We start from the raw sequence: 25,048 nt of genomic DNA on the forward strand, positions 1-25,048 counted from the left end.
AATGTAAGGTTAACAGTTGACTCGAGTTTCCTGCAAGCTGCAAACTATGAAACCTTTCGTGTGTGTGTGCTTTAAAGTGAGAATGGGAAGCTGATGCGATAGGGAAAACAATCACTTTGTTTTGGAGAGGGGTGGGGGATGGGGGAGAGCGAGCGAGCCCCCCGCGCTCGCATCTGTTTGTGCGCTCCGGCTCCTCTTTGTAACGCTCGCGCAGAGTCACTTTCTGCGTGATCTAATGAAGGCACCGAATTGCTGCAGTCAGGGGAGGTAAGCAATGCCTTACAATGAAACGCTAACCGTGCGTGTAAGCAGCCGAGGAGAGAGAGAGAGAGGGTGTGAGTTCGTAGCGAGGTGGGGGGAGGGCCGAGCTCCCCCCCCCAAACCAGGCTCCTCCTCGCCCTGGCCAATCTAACAAAAACAACCGTGAAAGAGTGAATGGGCCACTAACGGGAGTGAGCAAACACAACAGGAAGGGGGTGGGAGCTCGATGCTAAAGAGCCAGCACCGCTCAGCATCCCCTCCCCCCGCTTCCCTGCCTTCCTCTTGCAGGAGCTTAGCAAGCCTCCCCTCCATTCACCAAATAAAGAACCACCACCCGCCTCTTCTCCCCCCCCACCCCAGAAGGGAGCTTACTCCGGAGTAACCTCGTTTCTCCTCCTGGCGCTGCGTTGTTACGCGCTGTAGCCACCCACGCTTTTGCAAAATGGGCCTTTGGTGACTTCGATGGGTGTGTGTTTTAAAAGAAACTTCTGACACAAAGCGTACTCTAAAAAGGAAGCCAGGCCGTCCAGGCCGATTCCCCAGCGCCATTGGGATAAATGGGCTTAGCCACCTCTACCCCTCTCTCTAACCTCATGCACTTTCCGGGGAGTTAAGGTAAGCGTTATAGTTAGGACCGTGCTTGCAAGGCCGTTGTGCGCCGAAGGACCTTTTTACTCAAGCAACAGCACAGCAGCTTCGCAAGTTTTGCGGGCCTTTCTGAAGCCTTCGAGAGGGCCTGATTCGGGGCAAGAGATGCAGCAGCTCAACCCGAGGCACTTAGTTCTTGCAAAAGATGCTGCAGCCAAGCCCGGAGTTCGCCCTTCCCCTCGCAAGCGTTTCCCACGCTTCCAAGCTCGAGCATCGCTGGCAGTTGGGAGCACGAGCATCTCTATTATTAAATAAAACCCACGAAATCTAAGGCGGAAACAAAACTGGAGGGGTTTGCGATTTCCAGATGCCAACTCTTGATCGGAATGTGCCTAGGCTTTATTTTATTTTTCGCATCTGCGTTCATTCATGGAACCGGCACGTTCCTTGGGGAATGTTGCACTGGAGCAAAAAGAAAATAAGAAAAAAAAGATGCTGCTGCTATTTGAGCGCAGTCAATAGCCTTCTTCTGCCACTGAATCGCCTCTCCCGCCTTAGCGTGGGAAGGGCGGGCGCAGCGGCGATAATAGTAGCAAGTAGTAACAGGAGGGAGGGGAGGGGCGTGGCCTCGCCGGGCGTGGGCGGGGCGGCCTCTCCCGATTGGCCGCCGCGGCGCTCGGAAGCACTTTGTTTTCTATGCTAATGAGGGCGGAGCGGAGGCTTGTGGATATTTACGTTGAGGCGGGAGCCGCCGCCCTTCATTTCTCCACCCCCCCCTCCGCTTTTATCCACATGGTTCTCTCCTCTCTCTCTCTCTTCCCCCCCCCTTCCCCAGCTCGCCTGATGCCGCCGCCCTCCTCCTCCTTCCCGCCACTTCTGTGAGGGGAGAGGGGGGTGGGGCGGGGAAAACGGGAGCGGCGGTTGGTTGGTCGGTTGGCCGTGAGGTGTTCCTCCCCCTCCCCACTCCACCCACCACCACCTTTTACGCGAGAGCCCCCTCACGCGCCACAGCCCGCGCGGCGGCTACTGCAGCGGCCGCTTCTTCGGCTTCGTGAGGGAAAGAGAGAAAGCGCGCTCTCTCGGCCTCCTTGGCCGTGACTGGAAAGAGGTGGGTTCGGCCCGGAGAAGCAGCCGTGAGGGAACGAACGAGCGCGAAAGGGGGGGGGCGGGGGCGGCGACGGAGATGGGAGAAGCAGCAGCGCATGGCGAGGCGGCGCGCGCGCGCCCCGCTCTCTCTCTCTCTGCGTGCGTAACGGCGGCGCCTCCCGCGCGACGGCTCCTCGCTCGCGCGCACGGGGGCGGGCGGGGCCGGAATGAGGGAGATTTGAAAAGGCCGCGCGGCGGCCGCTCGCAACTGCCGCCGCCGCCTCTCTTCCTCGCCGCTCGCTTAGGGCGTCCGGCGGTGGAGGAAGGTCCTCGAGCGGGGAAGGTGCGTATTGAGGTAGTGGCTGGGGGAGAAGGAGGAGGCGGCCCGGCCGGCTCGGGCCGAGCAACTCCTCGGAACAAAAGCGGGCACATGGGGGAGAGAGGAGGGGGAGCGGCCGAGCTCACCACGCGGCCGTTAGCCGCCTCAAGCGCGGTTCAAAAGTTTGGGGGTGGGGTGGGGGGCGCTTCCCCGCGTGGGCTTTTGTTCTGTGGGAGGGGCGGGGGCGGCGCCGTTGCCTCCGCGGGGCCCTGGCCGGGGCTGCGTGCGAGGCGGCTTAATCCCCCTCCTCGCCCGCTTTCCCTCTCGCGCTCTTTCTTTTTTCCCTTCGGTTCCCGCCGAAAAGGGGGGGGGCGGAGAAGGAGCGCGTGTTTGAGGTGAGGGTCGCTGCGGGGGATGTAGGGAGCGGACGGCTTCCCTCCCCCGCTGCGAAGTCGCCCTGCGGTGGTGGCGGTTGTTGCGGGGCCGCGGCGGCGGCGCCATGTTGCCGAGGGGGGCGGGGCCGGGACATGGCGGCGGCTGCGCGTGCTGAGGCCGATTGTTCCCAGTTAGGCCGCGGCCATGTGGGAGCCGCCGTTGCCGCCGCCGCCGCCACCCGCGAGGGGAAAGAGGGAGAGACCAAGAGGCGGGGAGGGGGGGAGAGAGAAGCGCGGTAAGGGGGGCCGTGCTGGTTTCCCCTTCGGGATCAGGGGGCGGGGGAGAGCAGCGCGAGGGCGGCCCAGGCCTGGGGCATAAAGGAAGTTAAAGGACGGCGGGCCTGGCCGGCTCGCGGGGGGGGGGAGGAGGAGGGGGCGCGCGAGAAAAGGGAAAATACGCCGCTCCAGTAGCCGAGCCCTGACCCGCCGCCACAGCGCCCCCTGGCGCCCCTGCTGGGCCCAGGCACCTCGCGGGCTCAGCACGTGCAAGCTCCGGAGAAGCCGCGGGCCCGGCTCGGGGGCGCCATTGTGCTCCCCATCTGCTTCCCGCCACCTTTACCCTCGCGGACCCCGCGCCGCTGCTGCCTCCGCCGCGCTCCTTCAGCGGCTCCCGCGCCCTTTTACCAACAGGTAGTTCTCCGAGAAAGGACCCGGGCTCTCTCGTGTGCGCATTGTGGCTCGGTGGCGCGGGGGAGGGGAAACACGCGACGGGGAAAGTGAGCCTTGGTTTTGTTTTCTTTGGGTGCTCAAGGCTGCTTTGTTTGCGCTCTCTTCGCGGTAGCGGGCCCGTGGAGGAGTTTGGGGCGTAGATTTTCCTTTTATTTTATTTCCCACCCCCCAAGAGGAAAGTTTCCCTTTGTCTAAGGGGGTAACTTTCGACTCACTGCATCTTTCTTGGTTACTTGGAGAAATGGAACATGCACATGTCCAAGAAAGAGGGAATTGGTTTCATTGTGCTATCGAAAGACAGAGATGTGCTGATCCTCAGAGATACACTTTATAAAAAGGCCAGAGTAGAAAACTATAGCTTACAGACTTCCAGCTGCTTTAAGAAAGCTTCAGCTTAATTCAAATGGTAAGGTGTAAATAATTTCATATCAATTGGAGCAGGAAGTCGATAGTGACTTTTGTAGCTATGAGATTTTGAAGTCTTTAAGCACTATGTTTCACAACAATTGCTATTTAATAATGCCTCGATACACATTGGTAAGAACATGCTTATGCATGGTTATTTAATCTCCTGTTTTCCAAAACTAATCAACAGCATCCCACTATAATAGAATTGCCTTTCACTTTACTTACGTATAATGCTGGCCATAGTTCTAATCTTGGCAACTGAGTTACTGTTCTTCATGATAATTTAGTAGTTTAGAGAGTGATAGATGAAAAACCAACAGAAGTAGGCCTCATCTGGTGCAGATTTGTTACCATTGAAAAACCTGCTAATACTGGATATTAATAGAACTTTTTTTTTCTTTTTTTGCCAGGTGAAGCTTTGGAAATGAGAACATCCTCTTCATGCCAGAGTAATGTCAAAGTGCTTACAGTGCAGGTAGTGATATATAGAACCTACTGCAGTGAAGGCACTTGTAGCATTATGGTGGCAACTGCAGCAAAGGTTTTTGAAAGTTACTCTGTAATGGCCGCCACATGGTGACTGCTTTTTGTTCTAAGGTGCATCTAGTGCAGATAGTGAAGTAGATTAGCATCTACTGCCCTAAGTGCTCCTTCTGGCATAAGAAGTTGTATTTTCACCTAGTCATTCACACTGAATAAAAAATCTAGTAATGTTTTGCAGTCCTCTGTTAGTTTTGCATAGTTGCACTACAAGAAGAATGTAGTTGTGCAAATCTATGCAAAACTGATTGTGGCCTGTTATTGTCTACATATCAACATTTTAATGATTTCACTTTTAAGTTAACATAGGTCTCCAGAAGAGCAGTCAAAACAGCTTATGTAGCGCTAAAGTGCTTATAGTGCAGGTAGTGATTCATAATCTACTGCATTAGGAGCACTTGAAGTTCTACTAGCTGTAGAACATCAGTTTCACCCAGATTTTTCCTGTGTTCTGCTTTTCTGTGTGTCTGTTGAACACTGTACTCTGGTTAGTTTTGCAGGTTTGCATCCAGCTGTATGATACTCTGCTGTGCAAATCCATGCAAAACTGACTGTGGCAGTGAAAAATCAATGAATAAGCGATAGGTTGTACCCCTTTCTACACAGGTTGGGATAAGTTGCAATGCTGTGTGTGTCAGTGGTATTGCACTTGTCCCGGCCTGTTGAGGTTGGTGGGGCTAGAGCCTGGAACAACTTTCCTTCTCAGCTGATGGTCCTGGAGCAACACAGAACAGTTAGCAATGGAATAGTTTCCCATTGCTTGCTGTGTTTGAGTGGGGTAACATGGTTGTACTGTTCCGTGTTTGTGGTATACCAATTACTGTTTTCAAAATTCTCCTTGTAAAATCATTAAAGTTTTGTCACACAAAGCAACTTGCATAACCTGTAAATGATAGTGTTAAATAAATCACCAACTTTGTACTTGAAAATCAAAACAGGTGTTTTTTTTATTTGTTACTGAAATTTAATTGATGTATTATCTACCATAGATATTGTGCCACAGCAGCTGAAACAATCGGACGTTTTCCAGTCCAGTTTTTCAAAGCACCTACCAAAACACATTACATGGGAGCAGTGGCACATGCTTGGCAGCCTTCCTATGTCAAGAGTGAGGAGAGAATGTCAGGATGGGGGTATGAAATATCCTCTCGTTCTTTGATATGGCTGTTAGAAGCCACTGCCTCAGCACATGGGTTCATAAGATTTAGTCAATAATTATATGCTGTGTGATATTTGCATGGATATAATTAAATTCCATAATATATGCAGAAAAAGTGCTGTTACAAGCTTGATGAAAAAATAGTAACTTGCAAATACTGGTCATCCTTTATATCTTTTGTTGTATCTGATACTGTATTGTCCTAAACTGTCAGAGGCGTTTACAGTGGTACCTCGGGTTAAGAAGTTTGCTTCAGGATGAGAACAGAAATTGTGCTCTCACGTCAGCGGGAGGCCCCATTAACTAAAGTGGTGCTTCAGGTTGAGAATGGACCTCCAGAACAAATTACGTACTTAACCCGAGGTACCACTGTACTTTTGTGGAACTTTGTAAATTTAACTCAAAACCATAGTTACCATCAGCCAAAATTTAAATTGTTGCAGTCACAATTTAGACTATGGAGAGTACCTCAAATAATAAAATTTACCATGTATGTAAGCTTGATTTTATAACTACACTAAAAGGTGGAGCCATGTCGAAAGTAGTTTTAAATGCTACAATGAATTTTTTAATTACTCTTAATTAAGACTTTCCTTAATTACTAAAAGTATATTTTCCTTTGCGATAAAAAACACTGAAATAAAGTATGCTTAGATACGTATTAGGCTACTGTGAGTGCAAACTAACACACAAGAAACTGGCATAAAGCGAGCTTGTGTAAAGCTACTTAAACTTGCACCAGATCAAAACCCTGCTTGGCAGTGGGGTTGCTTGCTGCAGCTCCACCTAAACCCTTACAGAAGGAAAACTAGATTTTAGCATAGTGTTTAATGCTGAGTTGCAGTGTCACGTTAACAGAGTTGAACAGACCTAGGATCCAGCCTGTCTCCCCTGGAATGTCCCCTTTTAGGGGCTTAAACTAGCCTCTGCTGTGCCAGATCAAGCAAGTTACACCCATGTATCTTCCACTAATCCAGGGTTGGAGACTTGATGCTAGTTGAGTGAGAAGCATTCCAGCTCTTGAAATCCACTTCATCCTAAAATCATCCCACCAAATCTTGAATCACGATTGCCCCCCTGATCTTGTAATACAACACAAGATTCTAACGTAATTATTTAGGATTGGATTGTTGCTCACAATTTTCTAGCCATGCGGAATGTGTGTATGTATTGACTGCAAGTTCTTTGATACGTTTGGGAGCATTACTAAAACAGTCCAACTATAATTTGACCTTGCTGCTAATACTCAAATTTATATTACACACCCTTAATTGCAACTTGACTTAAGGTCATTCGTGGTTCGGAGCTTTGCTTTTTCAAGAAAAAAATGCAGGGTGTGTGGCAAAGCTCAAAAGTGTTAAATGGGATGTTGGATAAGTAGTGATGTGAATAAATCGCTCTGTATGAAATCATAAATCATTTGAGTATACTAGGTTTAGGATTATTAAATGGCAGCATACTTTGAAAGTGTAGCTCACTAATTATTTAAGGTAGTTGGTAAAATTAAGGACGAAAAATTTATAGTACAGTGGTGCCTCGCAAGACGAAATTAATCCGTTCCGCGAGTCTCTTCGACTAGCGTTTTTCGTCTTGCGAAGCAACCCTATTAGCGGTTTAGCGGCTATTAAAGGCTTAGCTGCTAAAAGGCTATTAAAGGCTTAGCGGCTTAGAAAAAAGGGGGGGAAGCGAAAAAAAATCTCAAGACTCGCAAGACATTTTCGTCTTGCGAAGCAAGCCCATAGGGAAATTCGTCCTGCGAAGCGCATTGAAAAACAGAAAACCCTTTCGTCTAGCGGGTTTTCCGTCTTGCGAGGCATTCATCTTGCGGGGCACCACTGTACTTGGATAGGTGCTTTTCTTTGCTGTTCAATCTGGGAGCAAGTGACGCAGATGCAATGTATTACTAGCTTGGTGGTAGTTAACCTGACACTGGATTAAGGGTATTCTCTAATACAGAATACATAAAGTAATTCCTTCTCGGTATGAAAATATGAAATACTATCACTTGCTGTATGTAACATACTTCAGCAAAGTATCTTTGTTGAATTTAATTGAAACAACTGCATTTGTTAGCGTTACAACATTCTAATAGTCATTATATGGTATTTAAATTGAGGGGAAATAAACTTTAATAGAAAATCTGTTGTGATTGCATGCTTAAGTTATAGAAGATTCAAAACATTTTATGTTTTTACCTAATGGGTTTATGTATGAGCAATCCTAGATTTCTAGTTTAAGGCAGCACTGTATTCTGGTAACTCTGGTATTTACTTAAGGTTCTGGCAAAAACAGGAGTTGAAAGTGGCATTGCAACAGTATGACACTGTCCCTTATTGTCCGCATGTCTGTTAGGTTATCTTGGCAATGCTATGACAAGTGAAACAGTATACAGTGATACCTTGGTTTATGAACTTAATCCATTTCAGAATTCCATTCTTAAACCAGAACGTTCTTAAACCGAGGCATGCATCCCATAGCGGGCTACTCAGTTTACAAATGGAACACACTCAACAGGAAGCAGAACATGTTCTGCTTCCAAGGCAAAGTTTGCAAACCATAATACCTACTTCTGGGTTTGCAGTGTTCTTAATCCAAGTTCATAAAATAAGCTGTTCTTAAACCTAGGTACCACTGTACTTTTAACTGCTAGCATATCCCCCTCAAAAAAATCAAAGGGAAGTTGTTAATTAATAAGATGTTGATTCTAAATCATAAGGAAAAAAACTTGAACAAGTGGGCATTCTAACTGGTTGCTACAAGTAACCAACCAAGCACTCTAGTTGCAGATAAATAGCCTTCATGCTACTTTCAGTCAGGCAAAGGAACTTTGCAAGTTCAATTTATTGAACGTTAAATGTCCAAATAAAAATTCAGAGTTGAGGGCTATATTTGCTAACAAAATAATGCTTATTCAATAGAAACTTAAAATATATATGTCTTCGAGTTGCATTTCCTCCATCCCTATTTGTGTTGTGTAAAAAAAAAAAAAGCATAATGTCATGTATGATAGTAATGGGTACAGTTTAAGGGATTTGTAGGTAGGTATTTTTAAACTACAGTGGTACGTCGGGTTACAGACGCTTCAGGTTACAGACTCTGCTAACCCAGAAATAGTACTTCTGATTAAGAACTTTGCTTCAGATGAAAACAGAAATTGCGGCGGCAGCAGCTGGAGGCCCCATTAGCTAAAGTGGTACCTCAGGTTAAGAAGAGTTTCAGGTTAAGAACAGACCTCCAGAACGAATTAAGTTCTTAACCCAAAGTACCACTGTAAACAGTTGTGTTACATTAAGACAATTTGTTCACCTAACCGTACTTTTTACTCCACTGTAGCAGCGCTCTAGTCTCAAGCAGAGAAGTGTTCTCCAGCTCTAAGATGCTTCTTAAAAGGGAGATAACGGGAATTAAATCTGGAACCTCATGCACATAAAGCTTTTTCTCAGGCTATGCTCAGATTCAGCATCTGCTATGCCACTTGTATTTTGACAATCTCACTTCCATGCCATTTTGCTGCTGGAAAACGTGCTACTAAAGAAAAGACAAATTTGCAAATCGTTCTGTTGCCATCAAATTATTGCTACAATTTATGCAGTACACTGAAGTCAAAGGTTTTTACTGAAGAAAAAACATTTACTAAAATAGTTAAATTTATACCCAGCTATAAGTATTTTGACACCACATCAGTGTCCAGCATCCTAAGAAGATGTGTGCTGTGCTTTAGACCAAACACTATTATATTATAGTACACCAGTTAAGAGAGATACAGGTACAGTGGTGCCTCGCAAGACGTAAAGAATCCGTTCTGTGATTCTCTTTGTCTAGCGGTTTTTTCGTCTTGCGAAGCAAGCCCATTGATGGATTAGCACTATTTTAGCGGCTTATCTGCTGATTGGATCAGCTGATAAGCGGCTTAGAAAAAGGGGGGAAGGAAAAAAAAAACGCAGGAACTCTCAAGACATTGTCGTCTTGCGAAGCAAGCCCATAGGAGATTCGTTTTGCGAAGCACCTCCAAAACGGAAAACCCTTTCGTCTAGCGGGTTTTCCGTCTTGCAAGGCATTCGTCTTGCGTGGCACCACTGTATAGGGTTGGGGAAAAGCCATTTTCTGATCGTCAGTGGGAACCTGCTGAATGGGGAAAGCAGGAATGCTCTGCACAATTTTGGGGAATTCTGCAGCAGCCACCCCATTCAGCAAACCCTTAGGAGAGGCTATTTGTGATGGGATGTGAGCTTTACTTGGGGCTCCAACCATTGGCTTGAAATCACGGCAATTGCTTTGGTTCCTTCTGTTCAACCTACAGCATCGCTTCTGTTGTGGCAATTTGGGTTGAATGCTTGCAAATCTTATGTTAAATATGAAAGACGTATTTAAGAAAGACGTGCCAATGTAGCTGAATATTGTTCAGGCTTAATGTACATTGAATAGCTCAGGCTCATTACGATCTTAGATTGTAGCAAGACTCCGAAAGCACACATCTCTTAGTAAGGAAGCTATAGGTTAAAAGTAAATCAACTAATAAAACATGTTAGAAATAAACTTCTTGCATAATTCATCAAAACAATGGTAGGTAATATTTAATTGGTTGTACCCACACTTTGCGATGCAAAAATGCTAGCGGCATACAGTGGAGAAAACAAGGCAATTGCTGCTGATTTGGCTCTCCAACCTTATTCCTGCATTGTTCTGGAGGGTGCTGGATCCTGCCCAGAGCAGATTTTGATACACTGAGGAAGTGGCAAAAAATGATCCCTCTTAGAGAAATTTTGAGTTAACCGACTTCGCCTTCTAGCAGGTTATAATCCAGCCAATTATGCCATGGCCTAACAGGAGGCAGGTGCCTTCTGCTGACCAGTCAAGTGTGGTAAATGTTTGCTGCTACTACTAATCAATTAAGTGAATAGAAAAAAAGCCTTAAAAAATAAAAATATATTTTAAAATTACATAATAAAATGCATGCCCACTTTGTATACTGAGTAGGGCTTGCTTAAGATTTTTTTTTTAAAGTAGGTAGCAAAAACTTTCATGTTAATAGGCAAGGAATTCCAGACTAGGTGCTGTCAAGCTCAGTTCCTTCCAAAAGCAATGCAGAAATGTGGCACTTGAAAAACACTTAGTTCTGCAGATTCAAGTGTTTGAGTGGATCATTTGGGTAAGGAAAGGCCCTATTAGTACCACCTACTGAAACATTGGAATCACATTTCAGTTGCAGTCTTTAATCATGTATCTTCCACACTGAACCCCAGAGAGTCTTGCTAGGTAAATGGTCTCAAGCTGTTGAATTTGGCCCAGTGACAAACTGGCAGCCAGTGCACACCTCTGAGCAGGGGTGTTAAGATGGTGACGGTCTTACTCTGTCTGCAATCACGCTGCAGCATTCTACACTAACTAGTAGAGTGCATCTCAGTAATCCACTCTTGCAACTATTGCCTGGGCTACTATGATCCAAGTTATCCCAGTCCAGGAATGGCTACAACTGGTGAAAGGCACTCGTAACCAGCAAGGCGACCTAGTCTTCCAGTCCCAAAACGAAACAGGAGTGTCCTACCACAGTCTATAAGCCTGCTCCTTTAGGGGAATTTTAATATCCGTGGCCGGCAATTTGCCAGAATACCAGACATGGAAACCTACAACACTTGTCTTCCAAGCACTTTAGTTCAGCTTGTTTTCCCTCATCCATCTCGCCGTTACTTTCAAGGGTTTCTCCAGATTCAGATGTTGTGGGGGAAAAGAGCAGAGAATGCTGTTGACACCCTGCCCTAAATCTAATGAATGCTAGCAGCAGCATGTAAAAAAAACCAATGGAGATAAAATTGTGCCTTGCAACACTCCGTAGTATAACTGCCTGGAGCTGAAGGCCATTCTGCAAATACTATTCTCTGAAATGGGGCACATAGATTTTGCAGACCAGTCTGTTAACACTCAGAGGGAATCTGCACTCCTAAGACTTGCTATACTGTACAAGCATACAAGAAGTTTACAACAAAGCATTCCAAATTCAATTCTTCCTCTTAAGTAAGAATTCTGTGCCAATATCCCATTGAATATGTGGAGCTAGTGACTTTTTTGGATAGTGCCACATTTCTAAATTGTCTAATTACATAAAGCCTACTTGTGAGAATACACATAAAAACAAGGAAGATCGCTTTTAGTTTAGATTCCAACCTGTAGTTCTTAACCACAAAATCAAACTTGCCTTGTTGGGGTGTGGAGAGAATTGAAAGTGCAGCTGAAAAATCATCTCGTGCAAGACGTGTAACAAAAAAAGACATGTTATCTTCCTTGCAAGGGAAGCTGATTGGGAAATGTACCCTTCTCAAAGGAATTAACCAGATATGGCTGTTGCCCCCCCCCCCCCAGGTTTTGCTAAATTGCTCCAAAGCCAGAAGGTCTTTAAGAGCTTCAGATATTTATTTGAGAATAGGGAAGTACCATTAGCAAGCGTTCTAGTCCGGCCCTTCAAGCCAAATCAGTACGTTCTACCTCAGTTCAGTGACTAAACAGAATAATCGTCAACCTTAGGCTTCTGATTTAAAGCAATTTTATTAAAGGCTTTAACTGTAAATAGTAGACTGCATTTAAAAAAGACATGCAATATTGTCTTGATAAAGATGCTGAAACTGATTACATTAACATACATAAGCAAACAACGGAGGTGGTCCCTGAGGGCAAATAGGGTGCTGCCCCACTATCACCAGTTTTCCCTTAGCCAGCTCCCACCTGACTGCCTCCTTATTTAAGTTTGGGCATGGCATTGTCATTCAGTTTCCTACTCCACAGTGTCAGTTTTGTCTTCTTAGAACTCGGGAGGAAGGAGGAGGGGGCAAAAACTACCATCACCTACTGTTGGGGTCCTTGCCTTTTGCCCTACCAGTCCCAGTGCGCACCAACTTCCATGGAAAGCAAAGCCTCCTTCATGCTAATGGTGTGTTGTGTCCTGGCATAGAATAAACTGAGTTTAAAGCACTTGTATAATAAGCAGAACAACTTGGAATACGCTAGTCATTAGCGCCTAGATTTTTTTTTAGGGCCCTTTAATCTCTACCTGTAGTCACACATGCACAGAAAGCAGCAAAGGCAAACTGATCTTAGAGAATTGGGTTGTGGCAGTAACATCACAAACTGAACACAGCCACAGATTGTAATACCATTATGTACAGTGGTACCTCAGGTTACAGACGCTCCAGGTTACAGACTCCACTAATCCAAAAATAGTACCTTGGGTTAAGAACTTTGCTTCAGGATGAGAACAGAAATTGCGCGGCGGAAGCAGCCAGAGGCCCCATTAGCTAAAGTGGTACCTCAGGTTAAGAACGGACCTCCAGAACGAATTAAGTTCTTAATCCAAGGTACCACTGTAATTGCAAGCTGAGTACAAGACATGCTATTGGATTACCTCTATTTCTGGACTCAGTCAGTGTGATTCAGAAAGCTGGTATATGCATGAAGTACAAAATTTAAAATGCACCTTTTCATATATTTTTTTCTTTTTTGCCAATAAATGCAGTAAACCGGAGAGGACAAAACCTGAAGAAAGTGGTGAAATCTGAATCCTCCCTAGCCATTGGGTGAGTGGCCTTGATGTCACAGAGTGTTTATAAATTGCTGCTCTAGTAAATGATGCACAGGAAGGCTGACGTTTTGCTGTACCCCCTCCTTTCCTGTGTGTGTCACATAGCAATTGGTACCATAGAAGAATACTTCGTTTGGGATTCAATGTGTGCATGAACTGTTGGCATCAAGGCATGTCTAAATCTCAAGCTAACTACATTTTCACTGTAGAAATGCAACATACAGACAGTAATGAGAATAATTTGTGTCTTCCTAGTATTCTCTTACAATCCATTTCAACTGTTACAGATAATTTAGTCTTACAGGGGAGTGGGGGACTGTTAGAGCTGTGAATATACTTAGGGCCTTACTTGATAAATATTCCCCTACCTCTGCTCCTGCAGCAGGAGAAGGTGTCAGGATCCAAAGGGAAGAGTGGCTGAGCTGCAATTCTACAGTTCTATCTCTAAAAATGAGAATATACTGTGATCTCTTGTTTGTGCTGGTCCAGAAGTCACCTGCAATTGTTATGTTGGAAGCCTCAGCCAAATAAATTGCAATCTGAAAAATCACATGCCTCTAACAAGACAATTGTGCCTCACTGAGTGAATACACAGGCCTTCGTGACACATGTGACTGGGTCCTTTTGAATCCCCATTGATAATACATTTCCATTTCCTTGGCCATCTGGTGGTGGCTCTTAAAGGGTTAAAGGTAAAGGTACCCCTGCCCGTACGGGCCAGTCGTGTCCGACTCTAGGGTTGTGTGCCCATCTCACTTAAGAGGCCGGGGGCCAGCGCTGTCCGGAGACACTTCCGGGTCACGTGGCCAGTGTGACGAAGCTGCTCTGGCGAGCCAGCACCAGCGCAGCACACGGAAATGCCGTTTACCTTCCCGCTAGAAAGCAGTACCTATTTATCTACTTGCACTTTAGGGGTGCTTTCAAACTGCTAGGTGGGCAGGAGCTGGGACCGAAAGACGGGAGCTCACCCCGTCGCAGGGATTCGAACTGCCGACCATGTGATCGGCAAGCCCTAGGCGCTGAGGTTTTACCCACAGCGCCACCCGCCTCCCCTTAAAGGGTTAGGGCTGTCTTAATGTAAACTCCAGGACTGGATAATATAGTATAATGCCTATCAACTTGAAGTCTTCCTCCAGACCACCAAACGAATGAAAAAGCAGGTGACAGTGGGCATATTCGCTCATGTCACCTGACTCTACAAAACAACCCTAGATGTTTTGTAGATGCCGATCAGTGGAAAATTCAACATGGTAGTGAACAATTATTTTTCTCTTGTTTTCAGGTAGCAGTTCTAAGTCTAGAATAAGACATTTGAACTCTAGCCACAAAAGCAGAGGCTGCTAAAGAAGTCAGAGACCATTTGGCTGTGAGTTCTGGAATACCTGTTCCCTGCTTTGCTGACTTTCTCCCACCCATCCTGAAAGGGTGGGTCCCTGAGTGACTCCGGCTGCAAAAGCTGACACTGCTGAAAAACATGTTGGCTGGGGTTTTTACGGGGGTTTGCTGGGAATTTTTTTTGTTGCTGTTATTGATATTTGTATCTTTATTTTTGTATCTTATAATGATTTATGTGCAACTAGATCAATTATAGCTGTGTACTTTTTGATGTGTTTTATCGCTTATGATCTCTTCAGTGTTGTAAGCCACCTTGACCATGATTTGAACTATGGAAAGGCGGCTTTACAGATGAAGTGATGATGTGATTCAGTCTTACTATAGTGCTCACACAGAAGCCACCTCTGTGGTGAACTGGCATAAGGCTTTATTTTACCCGCATCAAAGACCCATTTTGCTCCCCCCCCCTTCACATTTGCAGACACACACAGGCTGGGAGCCTTAATGGCACCCCTCTAGATGCTTCACCTGGGGCAAAAAGCTTGGCTACGCCCCCGCCCCCCGTTAGCTTTGGTTCTGCATAAGGATAGCGAGTAATAGAAAAGGGCTCTCTTCCACTCCTTGATCTATTCTTCCAGCTACCGATGTAAGCAACAAACAAGCATGGGTCAAGAGGATTTCTTTGGAAAGGCCCAGATGTGTCAGAGGCAACAGAGAACCAGGGCAATATAGGACATCCTCTCTGGTCACAGACCAATCCTCTCCATCTACATTTGGGCCTGACCTGAAAGATCAAGGAAAAGTGTGGGCATATAGTGGGTAAGTTCTAAGAAAGCAGTTTGTGACATGGTTGCTGATCGCAAGGCACCTCTGTTAAGGCCTCAGCCTTAACGTCTAAATGTTTGCTGTATCTACTACTATTGAGTGGGAAAGCAGACTAGCTGTTGCAGAATATGAACAGTTGGTGGCTCCAGAGTTTCACAGATGTTGCTTTTCTCTGCTAAACATGATTATTATTCAGTCAGCGATACAGATTTAATATAACACTTCCACTTTGGCATTATATCTGAATTTGTCAGTCTAAGTAGTGCGGAAATGAAACTTGCACAGGATTGAAAATTAATGAATTTGCTGCAAGTACAGATTTACTTAAATTGATTTGAAGGCTGCAAAAGCTGAAGGTCTAAAGATTAATTATGATGTGAAATATGACTTGGTGAAAACTACTTATTTTCATGGCAATTTTGCAAAATCTATATTTAAATCCGAATGTTAAATTGAAATATATTCCCAACATTTGTTTTAAGACACGAGAACTGCTGCATATTTTGGCATAAGTCTTGTGCATAGGTCATGTGTATTCATAATAATCCAGTGGAAGACATACTTGGATGTAAGACTCGTGGGATAAAAAAAAAGATTGGGATGAAAGGTAGGTATAGGCTTTTTCAGATTAGGAGTTTAAAAGCAAGTGACTGTTCTAGAAAAGCCGCCTCATTGAACAGTTACTTACTATCCTATTTCAGAGAGTGCCACTCTAGAAACACTGTGACTTACCTCCATTGCTCCCTGAGTAAGGTCATTCCAAAACACCCATACAAAACAGTGCCTATCCACACTATGTATTTTGGTTCATATACAGTACTAGAAAGTCAAGACTTCACCATAGTGATACCAGGACCAGGCTGTCCTCTGGTGGTTTAGGGTCAGGGTTGCAGTTTTCTCCTATCATCCCATTTGTGTTAAATTTCCCCAAACGTGTTATAGAATGGCTTAGTTCTTGAACACAGAGAAATTGTTTCTAGGCATATTTAGAGGAACATATATTGAGAAAGCAGGGTAACATATTGATACTGTAATTGTTAGAATAGTCAACCTTTTTAAAGGGATTTCACCTTCCTAAAAGGCTGGCCTCATGATCTGGGCATATGTAGAGAGACACTGATAACATAAATAACCAGTATGGGTGATATTCATTGTTAGTCATATTAGGTGTAGACCCACTGAAATAAATGGACTTCACTATGACAAATTGGCAACATTTGTTTTTATTATTTATTAAAAATAAATACATGCTCAATGGCAAGAAACCTCTTTTGCCAGTTTTGACATTGTAGTGCTATCAGTGGGGCGCAAAAAGTTGTTTTAGGGGAGATTGCCGCAAAAAGTTGTTGAGCTTAACTAACTGACCAATTATATTGCAGATAACTCAGTTCTGCCCTCCCTAACCTAAAGCCTGCCCCCTAAAATAAATCTTAGCTATGCCCATGATTCAGCCTTAGTTGAAAACCAAAGTATATTTCTACAATCCAATTATAGTTAATGATGCATATCCAAGGACAAGCCAACAGCTATTTCTCCAGAATTATATCTTAAGGTGTGTTTTTTTTAAGTGTGGGATTGAAGCTAGTTAATATTTTGTGCAGAACATCACTTTTTACCATGAAAAGATAATCAGTTCTTTTCAAGCTCCTGTGAAAACCTTTCACTAAATTATGTATATAATATATATAATTCATTTTATGCCATCTGTCTCAAGAGGACTCTCTTGTCTTGAAAGGCTGCTTAAAACTTTCAGATAAATAAATGAAAGAAAGGCAGAGGCTATGTAGATATTCAAAAGGTGTGAGGCTACTTTTATTTGGAAATGGGTGTAAAACTTCCACTTAAAAGCATGGGGTTTGAGTCACTCTAAAGTTACTTTTCAGTCTGTTTGGAGGGAGGAGTTTTGCAGAGGGGGGGTTAGAAAGTGAAGTGTTCAGACGCTACGGAGGCAGGTCTGGATGTGGTGTTCAGGTAAGAATATTTCTCCCGGTTCTTGCAGCTGATGATCCCTTTGGAAAGGGTGCTGGAGGTAATAAGGAGCATTAAGCATAGCTTGCAGAAAACAAAACTCCCAGAGCAGCCACAGCTAACCTGCTTGTCTTGTTAGAATCAGCTCTGCCTTGGCAGCAACGAAAATAGAGGTGTGGAGATTCAAATGGTGAGCTAATCTTTCTCCTTGCAGACAGAAGAAGAGAGAGAGAAATCTGGAACAAGCAGTCAAGGCAGTTTGAAAAACGGGCGCCTGTTGGGAATAGCAATGAAAACACCGAAAGACAGGAAACGCCCTGCAAAGCTGAGGAAAAGTTCAGAAAGTTTTTCAACAGCAATACACCGGCCATGCAGAGAGACTGCAATGGATACTTTGGTGAGCAGACAGGAGAAAGCTTTTTTATGGAACTCCCCTGCAGAGTCACTGCTTTCAGCCCAAGAAAGCAAAGTCATTTCTGAGTCCTTTCAGAGAAGCCTTCCTTGAGGCACTGAAAAATGCAGTGCCAGCCTTCCTTTGATCTAGCTTCCTTAAGGACAAAAAGCAAAAGCATCCCTCTGCTCCATCTGCATCTCACTATCTGTCTTTGCCCTGCCTGGGTGGAGAAAGCAAAAGAAACTCTTAAGAAAAGCAAACTTCACTTTGCATTGGAGCTGCAAGGTACCTACAGCGGTGCGTGCACTTTTTTTGTTGGTATTTGCAGTGCAATCCTCCACAAGTCTGCTTAGCAGTAAAGCCTGACTGGTTCAGCAGGATTCACTCTCAGAGAAAAGTGTTTATGAGGGTTGCAGCGTAAAGGGCCAGGAATTCTGCCGGCTGTCGTTGGAGAGATGGAGAAGGGTAGCTCACCACGTCCTGTCCATTGTTCGTTTCCTTTAAGCTTTGCGCGCACTTGGTTTCCTTTCCTCCTGCACGAGCAGAGGCGCAGCTGTTTCCCCGGCAGCGCTCGCTGTGGCTTCCTTCTGCTGCCCTGTTTCATTGTTTCCTCTCCACCCTCTGTGTTGCTCAGTTCCAGCAAGGAGATGGAAGTATCCTCGGAGGCAACTGCAGCTCTCTCCCCAACTGCAGCTGCTGCCGGGTGATCTCCGGTTTACAGGGAGGAGGAGTTGGTGGGGAAAACGCTGCCATCTGGTGGAGATGCTGCAAAGGAAAGGGGCGTTGCGAAGCTGCCATTAAAACGTGAGATGCAGAGCCCTTCCCGAACCACCTTCTTTCCGCAGCTCCTATGCCTTGAAAGCCTCACAAGGGGCCAGGGTCACCTTCAATGCAGGAATCTTTGGCCCAACCTGTGGCTCGAACCCACTACCTGAGATTAAGAGTCTCATGTTCTTAATCTGTGAACTGCCCTGTGATTTTTTCATGTAGGACAGTATATAAATTTAGTAAACAAGAACAACAATACCAACTGAACTCCACCACAGAGGTGGTGCCGTCCAGGTTTTGTGTACTACAACTCCCATCAGCCTTAAGTAGCATGATAAATAATCAGGGAAGATGAGCATTTTAGTCCAAAGCATGGGGGGTGAGCACTTCTTTGGCTACCCCTGATCTACTGAGTTTCTGCTTGTCACACACTTCTTAATGGCACAGAACAGAGGCCTGGGATAAAGAAGGGGGACTTCCCCCCCCCCATCGTAAATGAAGTGATTTATTTTAATATACACAGATCCATGCATGTTCAGCTAGTCAACAAGAGGTTTAGAGCAGAGCCATAGCTACAAAGTGGCGTGGGGGCTAGCCACTATTTTTGCTCTGGGTGAAGTCTTCAGATGGGTGCCAGCCTGTGTGTGTGCACATGTAAATGCACATGGTGTGTATGTGCCAAACAAGTATTATGTAGCACTTATAACAGTGCCAGTTCCATCGATCAAAGCAGTGGAGTGGGCAGATATGGGGTAAGATGATTTTGTAGGTAAACTGGTCTCAAATTATCATCTAGCCCTGTTCATTGGCCAGTGGATAAGCTCCCCAGCAGCTTCAGATGCTGCTTTAGCATTAGCTGTCCAGAGTTGCTAGCTGACAATTCTTAGAAAAATGAGGAACCGAGAGAAACCAACACTTCAGAGATTCACCTACCCCTAAATGCCATATGTCCACGATGCCTTGCTAGATAATGTATTCTGGAGAAGCTCTGGAAATGGCTCCATCTCCACCAGCTGATCAGAGATATCAAGAAACATGCCCCAACTGCAGCCTGGAGATCTTCCAGAAGGTATGCCCTCCTAAGGCTGTGTTTTGTTCTGACCAAGCTATGCCAAGCTCCCTTCTGCAGGGTTCAGTCTGGAGAGCAAAACTCTTGATGTTGCTTCAGCCTTTTTTAATTATTATTTTTCAGTCAGCCTTATTTAATGCTTATTTAATGGAAAATGAACAAGTAGTCTATTTCAAAAGTGCACGGAAGTTCTAGGATCCAATCCTCCTTTGTACAGTTGGACCAGGATACTATTTCCCCCCTCCCCCCTTTTTTGGGAGGGATGACCTGTTCTGAACTCTTCTCCTCCAACATTGCAGGTCATGCAGTCCATTGAGAAAAATACCCATGCCAGATGCCCTCCATGGACTGAACCATCCTGGCCAAGAATCTGCTCTGTCTTTTCCCAGGTCACTAAAACCGAGTAAGTTTTTCTGCTTGCCCTTTTCCTAACTGGATGTGGGGTGAGGGCATGGAGTTTTAGTAGCCAGTGTGGTGTAGCGGTTAGAGCGTTGGCCTTGGGCCTGAGAGACCAGGATTAAAATCTCCACCAAGATGGTCACTGGGTGACCTTGGGCCAGTTACTGTCTCTTACTTAGCCTAACCAACCTCACAGGGTTGTTGTGGGAGACGTATGCCTTGGAGGAACATTGCTGTAGTGCAGTGAAGAGGTAAAAGCAGCAATCCTGACCCATTTATCTAGGAGCAAGCCTCACTGAATTCAAAAGGATTAACTTCTGAAAAATTATTTCACCCATATTTTCAATCCAATCTTCTTGCAAAGGGTGCACGAGTTGGACAGATGGCTTTACATAGCAGTCATACCTGAACTGATAGAAAGGGCACTATAGACTGCTGTGTTTTTTGCAGGTCTATTTTGCAATATGCTCTGGACACAATAATCATTTGTGAATGGTGAATTGCTTTAGTTTGTTCTGCAAAGCTTCCCCAATGCTATGACACTATATTGCTCTCTGGAGGGATTATAGCAGAACAGAAGTGGGTCAAACATAAACCAGAACATTTGTGGTGTAAAAAGTTGTGGGATTCCAGCAGAAGTTTGTGGGTTATCTACTGATTGGGAACAAAGCAGTTGGAAGTTGCTTAAAGGGTTTATTCTTAAAGCATAAAAAGGGTCACAGGTTCTCTGTCCCTGTGAAAGAGATTTATTTCCTCCTTTACTATAGCTCCACCAACACAGTCCACTGTTGCTCTCCTAGACTATGATAGTCCACAGGAATAGGTTTTTGGGAGGGGGCAAGGTCTATGACTTGCAACTACAGGTCACTGACTTACTACCACTACATGGCGCTGAAGAGAAACAATAGTGATTTACTGTATTCTATGGGATTGCCCAATTAACAATAATGGAGTAAGGCACTAGAAAGACATACAACTTAAATTTGCCCACTCAGCAACAGTACCATAAAGTAAGAAACTATATTTTAAACCCTGAAGGCTGAATTTCACACCTTTTACACAGAATCTGTCTTGGCTGTGGTGAATGACAGACACAAGATCTGAAACCAGCCAGACACTTTTTTGCTAATGCTTGTCCATTCATAACATAAAGGGAAATACAATATCTTACAGTCTGGGGCCCAAGTTGGCGCCCCTGCTAGTCTGCCTTTCCAGAACAGCACCCACAATCCCACTTTCTGGGAGAATAGTCTCCCCTCTGCGAGTTCCCGCCCCCAAGCCCTCGTGGCCAAGTGTGCGCTCACAGATTCTCTCTCTCTCCCCCCTCCCTCCCTCCCTCCCTCCCTCCTTACTCCCTAGGTGCACATCCACTGCACCGGCCCACTGTTTTGCCTCTGAAATGGGGCGGAAAGAGGAAGCTGTAGAGGGTGGGGATGGGATCTCCTTTCCTGTGGTGATGTTCAGGGCTCTCCCGTTTCTTTTGAATGCAATGGGTGCTTATTGCTCACTTCCAAATCTGCTGTGGAGGTGATGCCACACACAAAAAAGTGCCACCTGAAATGGCCCACTCCCTCCACCTCTTCCTAGCTATGCTACTGGCCAGTCACCATCTCTTCACCTAACCTCCCTCACAGTGCTGTTGCAATGATGAAATGGGGAGGAGGAGAACTATGTCAATCACCTCGAGATCCTTGAAAGATAAAGGTGATATATACATGTAATAAAAATAAATCAATAAATAAAATGAATTGAGAGCTTCCATATTTGGTGTTTGGGGGGGGTACCTCTGAATACCCCTTGCTGTGTGTGTGTGACAACAGGATAGGGGCAACAGAGGCTTGTGTAGAAACTCGGAATAAGGTGCAGCTGCATTCAGATGCTCAAATTTCCCCCTTTGTAATTTTGGAGCATCTGTTGCAGTTGACATCATAGAACTGTACCGTTGGAAGGGACCTCAAGTGTCATCTAGTCCATCAGGACAGGTCACTTTGCCTATATGGCTTTATTACAGAGGTAGGAATTTTGCCGCCGCCTCCTATTCAGGATTTTTGTACTTGCCTTGTTGTATATAGAACAGAAACTTTTTCATATTGTCTCTTAAAAAAAGGAACTGTCAGTCTTGTGGTTAACTTCCTCGTCTTCAGCTAAATTACTTAAGGGGAATATTCATAGGAAGCTGCCTTGGACAGAGTCAGACCAGTGACCCATCTATCTCAGCACCATCTAAAATGACCGGCAGTAGCTCTTTTCCTTTTTTAAAAAAAAATACTCATAAATTTTCACAAATAAAATACAATTGATCCAACATTTCCCAGTACATATTCATTTAAAAAGTTGACTTCCCTGCCACCCTTCCATGGTTTTCTCATGATTATCTTTTACTGCTGCATATTATAACTAATCTATGCCTTCTTATCTCAATTTTATTCTCACAATAACTTTTACTTATGAACTTAGTCCAAACCTCTGAGTGTGCTTACATATTTACAATCATTTTTTAAATAGTCCAGAAACATTTTCCATTCCTCCTTGAAAACTATTTCATTTTGTTCTCCAATTTTACTAGTTAAACTTACTAATTCTGCATTTTCCATCAATTTCAACTGCCACTCCTCCTTCGTGGGTACTGCCTCCTCACACCATATTGGGGTGTATAATACTCTCATTAAAGAAGTCACATACATAAACAGTTTTCCTTTGCATTTTCAGATGGGGGAGTGGACATCACCAGTGCTACCTGGAGTTGCTGCCCAAGGTTGAGCGCCTGCATGCATAGCAGATTGTCGAATCCTGTGCTATGAACACCCCTAGACCTGGGAGTCTTCTACTATATTTCAAAGGACATGAGAATGGCTTCCCTTTAGAAAAGTGGCTGAATGAAGAATGAGCTGAAATGAAGACGGGAACCTCAAGAGAGAAGATTCAGCAAACCTGAAGATGGAACAGCAAGGTGCCTCCAAGTTCTGAAGAAACATCACAACTCAGGAGGGGCAAGGTTGGCCCAGGGTCAAAGTGGGTGGGTTGCCACGGTAGCAAAGATTTGGCCTCCTTTGTGACATCTCTCGCTTCTCTCTTAAAAGCCACCAAGTGCAGGGGCCCACTGTGGGTTAGGGAGGAGAGGTCAGAGATGAGAGGAGTGGTTAGAGTTGGTGAAAGGAGGTTTGAGAAGATTCAGCAAACCTGCAGATGGAACAGCAGGTGCCCCCAAGTTCTGAAGAAACATTGCAGCTCTGGAGGGGCAAGGTAGGCCTAAGATCAAAGTGGGTGGGTTACTATGGTAGCAGAGACTTGCCCTCCTTTGTGACATCTCTTGCTTCCCCCTTAAAAGCCACCAACTGCAGGAGACCACTGTGGGTTAGTCAGGAGAGGTCAGAGGAGGAATTGTGGTTAGAGTTGGGGAATGGAGGTAAGAGAAGATTCAGCAAATCTGCAGATAGAACGGAAAGTGCCTCAAAGTTATGAAGAAGCATCACAGCTCAGGAGGAGCAAGGTAGGCCCAGGGTCAAGGTGGGTGGGTTACTATGGTAGCAAATACTTGCCCTCCTTTGTGACATCTCTTGCTTCTCTCTTAAAAGCTGCCAAGTGCAGGGGTCCATTGTGGGTTAGTGAGCAGAGGGATGGTTGGAGTTCATGAAAGGAGGTTCAGGAGATACTTTTGATTATTATTTGCTTTTTTACTTTTTGATTACTTTGACTTTTATTTGATTTTTTATTTTAATTTTAAAATATGCTTTATTTTGTTTTAATATCTGTTGCCCTTTACTTTAATATTGTAATTTTTTATTCTTTAATATTTTTATTTTTACGTTTTTATTTTTGTGCATAATTGTGCATATTTTATATACTTTGTATATATTCATTTTGTATATATTTTACATATAGAGGGATAGTTAGGGTTAGGTGTAGGCTTAGGGCTGTGATTGAAGTTAGGCTTGGGTGGGCATTTTAGCTAGGTAGTATAGATAGGAGGGGGGACTTCTCTGGACAGCATGTTCAGACTGTCAGTAGGATTTCTTCCCCTTCTCTTTGTCTCCTGGGGTGAGGGTCTCCTTCACAGCCTTGGCTCCCTTGAAATCATCTTGGCAAGTCATTTCACTCCTGAAGAGCTCAGTTTCTCCACACTCCCTGCAGTCCCATTTTCTGTCCTAGAGAACATTTCTCCTCTGTTCTCCTGGGGAAACTGGGCCAATTTGATCCTTGTCTTGGCCCTGGAAGCCCTTCTGCAGTTGAGGTGAATTGGGTCTTTTTAACGAATGGGGTTGTGGTGTTAGAGGAAGAACTCCGGGATAAGCTCAGTGTGGGGAATTGCAGACAGGAGGGATAATCGGACAAGGAAGACTCAGAGGAGGCAGAGTCTAACACTGTCCTCTCCAGCTTCGTTAAGCCAGAATTTGGCTCAGACTTCTGCAGCATGATCGTTCATACAACTTTTCAGGCAGCCCTGGAAGAAAATGAGGATAAGGACTTGTATTGTTAGCCTTCACTTCTCTTTACATGGCTCTTTTTTTATTCTTCTATTGTTTAGGTAAGCTTTTAATGTTTGATGCATTACTTCATTTTAATATTGTGTTGGAAGCCGCCCAGAGTGGCTGGGGAAACCCAGCCAGATGGGCGGGGTATATATAATAAATTATTATTATTATTATTATTATTATTATTATTATTATTATTATTCACACACTTCCAAGAATTTTACCTATGACTTAAAATCTCTTCCTTCGTTGCACTCTGTGGATCTGCTGGTTTTAAAATGGATGTCACTAACATGAACTGAAGAGACATTTCCAATTCTGCTCGGGGGCCTTCTGAATGAGGCCCCCAATGCTGCAAACCTCCTTCTGCTGAGCGTAAGTGTCCTGATGGCATCAGGGATTGTTAAAGACTTCAAGAAACCCCATGGTGGGGGGGGCACATTGGTGACCATCTTAAATGGTGGATGAGATCAGATTATTATTTTCTCTGATGCTGTATTGTTTGCTTGGATGGAAAAAAAAGGGGTGGTGGTGGTGGTAAGGGAAAATTGTGAAAAGTGTAATATAGTAATGGTGCCAAAGAAAGTGGTGTGTGCATGCGTGTGTGTGTGTAAAATAGAGGTATGAGATCTTGATTTTTTAACCGATTCAGAGAGAGAGAATGGATTATATTGGGGGCAATATTTCCCTTGTCAATTATTGGTCCTAGCTCCTAGGTTTTGGAGGTGGCTCCCAGATCTTGACCAAAGCATGGGATTTAAAGTCTCTCCCTCTCTCTCTTTAC

The 25,048-nt window shown here is 44.8% G+C and overlaps 1 protein-coding gene and 1 long non-coding RNA gene across 2 annotated transcripts; one reads left to right on the top strand and one right to left on the bottom strand.

Moving 5' to 3' along the window:
* Positions 1–1,034: 1,034 nt before the first annotated feature.
* Positions 1,035–24,446, top strand: LOC309530179 (uncharacterized protein). Its single transcript, XM_082218896.1, has 13 exons — positions 1,035–1,957; positions 3,531–3,763; positions 4,176–4,240; positions 5,295–5,438; positions 12,969–13,029; positions 14,317–14,400; positions 15,008–15,188; positions 17,377–17,559; positions 19,292–19,393; positions 19,693–19,796; positions 21,152–21,219; positions 21,713–21,805; positions 22,502–24,446. Exons 8-13 carry the CDS (start codon positions 17,452–17,454, stop codon positions 22,591–22,593), a joined length of 567 nt encoding a protein of 188 aa, XP_082075022.1. The 5' UTR covers positions 1,035–1,957; positions 3,531–3,763; positions 4,176–4,240; positions 5,295–5,438; positions 12,969–13,029; positions 14,317–14,400; positions 15,008–15,188; positions 17,377–17,451; the 3' UTR covers positions 22,594–24,446.
* On the bottom strand, positions 18,028–22,493 carry LOC309530245. The gene is made up of 3 exons (XR_014218722.1): positions 22,369–22,493; positions 19,258–19,461; positions 18,028–18,321 (listed from the first exon to the last, which is right to left on the bottom strand). It is a non-coding gene; the product is annotated as an uncharacterized lncRNA (long non-coding RNA).
* Positions 24,447–25,048: the final 602 nt, after the last annotated feature.

The sequence above is a fragment of the Podarcis vaucheri genome, assembly GCF_965113315.1.
Source record: "Podarcis vaucheri genome assembly, chromosome: 4".
Lineage (NCBI taxonomy): Eukaryota > Metazoa > Chordata > Lepidosauria > Squamata > Lacertidae > Podarcis > Podarcis vaucheri.